Raw genomic sequence first — 5,705 nt, 5'->3', positions numbered from 1 at the left:
TTTTGGCTCTTGAATGAATATTGGTGTTGTTTACATTCTATCATTGTTCTTGTGCTCAAATCTGATATCCAAGGTTCTCTACTGATTTATTTCATTGTTTGGATTCAATACAACACTTGTTGTATTCATTAATCCATTTGCTTCACCTTCATCTTTGATCATTCTTGACTTTTTATAACTCAAACACTTAATCAATAGGTGTTTTGGGTCAAAACAACCAACCACTGCGATCCGGATTGATTTTGGGATTTACAATTTGGTATCAGAGCCTTAGTGCTCTTGGTTGTTGTGTTCTTGTTAAGATTTTTCATAGTTTTGAAGGTTTTTCAAAAGTTTCAAGGTTCAATTTTTTTGACTTAAAATGGATTGATTTGGTGTGTTTAATCGATAGGTTGTTGTTAATACATGATTAGGGAGTCATTTTGGACATTTTGATACATCAAAACATGGTTTTTGAGCTGTTTTTGAGTGATTAGAGGGTTTTAGTTCGTGTTAAACCCTCTTTCTAGCGAATTTAACATGAATGCAGCGAACAATTTATGAAGACAACGAATTTAAATTTTGAATATAGCGAACTTGGCGTTGAATACAGCGAACATAATTAAATCTTTTAGAAACTCCTCGCAGGATCATTAATTTCGACGATCATCATTCGAGCGAAATTACTGATTATCAGCGAAATAGTGTCCGGTGACCCCTGAGCGAAATTATCGAAGGCGACTTCGAGAACTGTGATACTGAACCACAGCGTTCTTATCACGGTAATCGGCGAAATTAGTCCAGCTAACGTTTGTGTTGTGTTTGTCAGCGGAATTAGCTTGTTTGCTCGTGCAGGACAACCTAGGGTACCAGCGAAGGTTGAAGAACAGCAAGATCTGTCAGCGAAATTGCACGTGCCTCTCTTGTCATCGACGAAATTAATTCTATCACTAGTTTCCAGTGATCTGTCAGCGAAATTGGCTTCTGATCAGCTCTATTTTGTCAAAATCAAGCAAAGATGTCGTTGAATCAACTAAGTCCAATTGCTTAAGTGGAACTTGAGACTGGAACCACTACTCGGCCACCAAAGTTGAAAGGGGCTGGCGACTTTAGCACTTGGAAGACTCGCATTCAATCGTTCTTCGAGTACACGGACTACAATCTGTGGCTCTCTGTCACCGCTGGACCCCACATTCCAACGGTTGTTCGAGGAGATACGGTAGTTGCCAATAATGATGCAACTACCTTTACTGATGAAGACAAGGCTCTAATCCAACGTGATCGTCGTGCTCATGCTGCCTTAACCATGGCACTATCAACTGATGACTGCAACATGTTTGAAGAACACCGAACTGCAAATGCACTCTGGAATGCATTGATTGAGTACTATGAGGGAAATGAAGAGTTGATCGAAAGCAAGAGAGATATGGTGCAGAAACAATATGACATGTTTTGTGGAGTTCGTGGAGAAAGTCTTTCCGATCACATCAGTCGCTTTCTGAATATGATGACCAAAATGAAGAAGGCTGGAAATCATGTCACAAACCGTGCTGCAATAAAGAAGCTACTAGATTCACTTCCCAAGGAATGGAGCCTACAATGCATGATGATCAAGAAGGATTTCCTCAACAATCCAAATCCTGTCACTCTGTCTGACTTGATTAACACCCTAAGAACCTTTGAAATGGATGTCAACAAAAGAGAGATGAACACTGCTGGTTACCCACCAAAGTCAACTCAAACCTCTGCCGGATTGAAAAACGTGGCGTTTCTTGCTTCAGGTGGCATCACTCCACAAGCTTCTGATTTAATCTATGAAAACGCTTCCGCAAGCGCATCGAAAGCTCCACAACCCAGTGAAAAGACCATCTCGGTTGGTGATACACAAGCATTGAAGGTGTCTACTGAAAACGTGGCACTGTTCAACATGTTTCTAAGCAGCTATGAAGCTTTGATGTCTGGAGAACTGAAGAAGGAAATGCTCACTGCCGAAGACATGTATCAGGTTGATCCAGATGACATGGAAGAAATGGATCTAAAATGGCAGATGGCCATGATCACTTTGAGGTTAAAGAAATTTCAAGACAAAATAGGAAAGCATTTGGGTCTTGGAAAAGCTGGTTTTGACAAATCTAAACTTAGGTGCTATAACTGCAAGAATCTGGGTCATTTCAAGCGTGATTGTCCTCTGTTGAAGGAAGGAAACAGTGAAACCACTCCTGCTGTAAAGCAAATCACAGTTGAAGAAAACAAGAGCAACACATCTCCTAGCACGCCAAAAGCTTTAGTCGTCGAAGACTATGATTGGAGTGAAGAAATTGCTGAAACTAAGGAGCAAGTCAACAAAGCTCTTATGGCAAAAATCTCAAGCGAGTCCTCACTCAAACAGTTTGAGAAACAAACAATTGGAATCCCAAAAGGAGACAACGTTGCGGACAAAGGTTTGAAAAGCATTCTCACTTCAGTGGAGTCTGAGAATGAAAAGAAGTGTGGAGAAGCAGAGGAGCATGTTTCGAAAGAGGCATCTGATCAAAAGAAAGGTAAGGAAAAGGTCCCAGCAGCCGCCATGAAAGCAGATTCATCAAAAGAGAAAGCTGACAAGGACTTGGTAAATAGTATTCCACTTAGTTTTAAAGAAAAATTATGCACACCTGCATGCGTTGATGTCGTGGCACATTACAAATCTTTGAATCTAGAATTTGAGAGACAAAAAGACAAAGCTTTAAAATTTAACAACGAGCTTAAACAGAATGAGGTTGCAGATCAGAGAAAGTTGAATTCAACTTTAGCTGAAATGCAAACTCTAAAAGAATTTGTGTTTAGAAAAGATTTTATCATTAACGATCTCACAGAAAAATTAGAAAAAGCTTTGAACGAAAAGAATAAATTACAAATTATAATAGACAAATGGAATGTCAGTCAAAAGGCCTTTACTGACATCAAAAACTGCCAACGACCAACGTTTGTAAAAGACGGGATTGGGTATAAGGATAGGCACGGAAATGAAAGAAAACTCTTCTTTCCACCACATAGCAAAAACTATGTGCCTATGCCGACTCCTCATCCTGAAAACGATCTCATAAATGAAAAGGCCCCTGTTGAACAAAATGAGTTTTGTGAAAATGAGACAACTGCTAACTGTTCTAAAAGTAATGCAGATCCCATTGTGTGTAAAGAAGATGTGTGCGATGAGGATGGAGACTGCGGCGGGTCAAAAATAGGAATCGGATATTCAGGCGACAGTTATTCCACCGTTAACTGGTTCGCCTGGAACTGTTCTAGGAAAAACAATGTTAAGGATGAATGTAATAATTTAAGTAGGATGGATGACTGTAATGGCCGTGTGTCTAAATTTAAATCTTCGGATGACTGTAAGGGCCATGTGCCTACATTTGAGACCCGTGATCGTGAACATTGTGTGTCTGAATGTCATGATTTGAATTATGTGTTTTGTGATGCTAAAGGTTTTTGTGAATCTCCAGTATTTGTGCTAGAATTGAAAAGGAATAGTTTTGGAAAATTCCTCACAGAGGAGATTCCCGAATTTATTCCTTCTAGAACAAGTATGACAGACTCAGAAAAGAACGTCACTGAAGATCATGGCAATGAAGACTCAAGCACCACTGTCTCAGAAGATGAGCAGAGATCAGAAAGTTCAAGTGAAGATCAAACAACAAGTAGTGAAAGTCTTGAATCCTCAAGTGAAGATCAACCCACCAATGATGAAAGCTTCGAATGTTCAAGTTCTGAAACCATTGAAGACCAAGACTCAGAAAGTTCAAACAAATATCAAAGCTACAATAAGTCAAGTTACGAAGCAAGTGAAGAGCAAAGCTCAAGCGAGGACAACACGTCTGAAGTTCATTCGATTCAGACAGTGATGAAGAATACTCAGAAGATGAAAGCAGAGTGGACAAGAAAATGAAGAAAGCAGAAAGCTCAAGACTCTCATCACATACATCATCTTCTAACACCAAAAGACCCAGACATAAAAGATGCTTTCGCTATGGTCACTTAGGACATACAACGAAACATTGTAAAACCAAGAAGTTTTCTAAACCAGAACATGATTTTCTTACAAACGTCACATATCAACTAAATTATCTTAAGAAGTCTGTTAAAAATCTGGTTGAGTCAACAGCCTATTTTTGGAAACAAAAAGAGGCCAACGTGGGTCAAAACCACGATAGATTCGAAATGAAGCAAATCTGGGTTCCCAAAACAAACTAATTTGTATATTTTTGTATATCAGAATAAACTCCAGAAATGGCTTCGTATGCTCATGGAGTACATCTGGCATGTGGACAGCGGATGTTCAAGACACATGACTGGATTGAAGGAACTTCTGAAAAACTTTCGCTTCATCGATGGTGATTTCGTATCTTTCGCTGGAGACGAGAAAGGAGGAAAGATCGTTGGAGTAGGAGATGTGGTGTCTGAAGCCCTCACGTTGGAGAATGTCAACTATGTTCCGGAGCTGTGCTACAATCTCATGAGTGTCTCATAAGTCTGTGATAGAGGAATATCGGTGCTTTTCAATGACATGGAATGCTTATTCCTCAAGCCCGGATATGTTGTTCCTGCTGAAATGATCATGCTCACTGCTCCAAGACAAAACAACACATACGTGCTCAATATGAAAAATCCCAAGACAAACGACAATCTGACCTGCTTGATCTCTAAAGCTTCAGAGTCGGAGTCACTGCTTTGGCACAGGCGATTGGGGCATGTAAATTTCAAAAATATGAACAAACTCTCTAAGTTAAACTTAGTAAGAGGTCTTCCAATTAAAGAATTCCCATTTTCTGAAAAATGTATAGCATGCGCCCAGGGAAAGCAATAGAAGAAATCGCACAAGTCCAAAGTAGTGAATACGATCACTGCGCCTCTTCAATTGATGCATATGGATCTTTTTAGTCCAATTAGTGTTAAAAGTCTTGCTAAAAGTTCTTACTGTTTGGTGATCACAGATGATTTCTCTCGGTTTTCATGGGTCTATTTCCTTGAAGCAAAAAGCGAGACAGCTGAAGTTCTCAAATCGTTCATCCCGCTGATTGAAAACGTGACCAAGCTAAAAGTGAAGTCGATCAGAAGTGACAATGGGTCCGAGTTCAAAAATCAAACCTTCATATCCTTCTGTGTATAAAAGGGAATTCATCTCCAATACAGTGCAGCCAGAACTCCCCAACAAAATGGAGTCGCTGAACGCAAGAATAGAACGTTGATCGAAGCTGCACGAACCATGCTGGTGGATTCAAAACTTCCAATCATCTTCTGGGCAGAAGCCGTAAATACGGCATGCTATGTTCTGAACAGGGTACTCATTGTAAAACCACATGGAAAGACTGCATATGAACTTCTCTTCAAACGAAAGCCGCTCATTGACTTCTTTAGACCATTTGGTTGTTCGTGCACCCTTCTAAACACTTAGGAAAATCTCATCAAATTTGAAGCAGTGGGTGATATCTGCTACTTCATGGGGTATTCATCCACACAGAAGGCCTACCGTGTTTACAACAATAGGAAGAAAATGATTGAATCATACTATGTTGACTTTCAAGAAGGAAACTACACCAACACCGGAAGTACTCCTGATTGGTTCTATGATGTGGGTGTGATTTTTAACACCTTTGAAATTCCGGAAGTGGTCACAGAAACAGAACCTGTTGAAGACACTCAAGTTGAACCACTATTTGACTCATCAGACATTGGTTTAACTCCGTTTA

The 5,705-nt window shown here is 39.8% G+C and overlaps 1 protein-coding gene across 1 annotated transcript; it reads left to right on the top strand.

The window, feature by feature from the left end:
* The first annotated feature begins 1,495 nt into the window (after window positions 1-1,495).
* LOC118485474 lies at window positions 1,496-4,486 on the top strand. The gene is made up of 4 exons (XM_035981622.1): window positions 1,496-1,984; window positions 2,054-2,519; window positions 3,444-3,856; window positions 4,232-4,486. The coding sequence occupies exons 1-4, from the start codon at window positions 1,496-1,498 to the stop codon at window positions 4,484-4,486; spliced, it is 1,623 nt and encodes a 540-aa protein (XP_035837515.1).
* Window positions 4,487-5,705: the final 1,219 nt, after the last annotated feature.

The sequence above is a fragment of the Helianthus annuus genome, chromosome 2, assembly GCF_002127325.2.
Source record: "Helianthus annuus cultivar XRQ/B chromosome 2, HanXRQr2.0-SUNRISE, whole genome shotgun sequence".
NCBI classification, from domain to species: Eukaryota; Viridiplantae; Streptophyta; class Magnoliopsida; order Asterales; family Asteraceae; genus Helianthus; species Helianthus annuus.
Note: the sequence above shows the minus strand (reverse complement) of the source record. Positions and strands in the feature narration are given on the sequence as shown.

What these genes read in the sequence shown, in the direction of transcription:
- LOC118485474 (XM_035981622.1), top strand. Translation starts at nt 1,496, where the DNA reads ATGAAGAAGGCTGGAAATCATGTCACAAACCGTGCTGCAATAAAGAAG. An exon ending in CTGCCGAAGACATGTATCAG is followed by an intron (nt 1,985 to 2,053) that starts GTTGATCCAGAT and finishes TTGAGGTTAAAG; the next exon opens with AAATTTCAAGACAAAATAGG. An exon ending in AAGTTCATTCGATTCAGACA is followed by an intron (nt 3,857 to 4,231) that starts GTGATGAAGAAT and finishes TTTGTATATCAG; the next exon opens with AATAAACTCCAGAAATGGCT.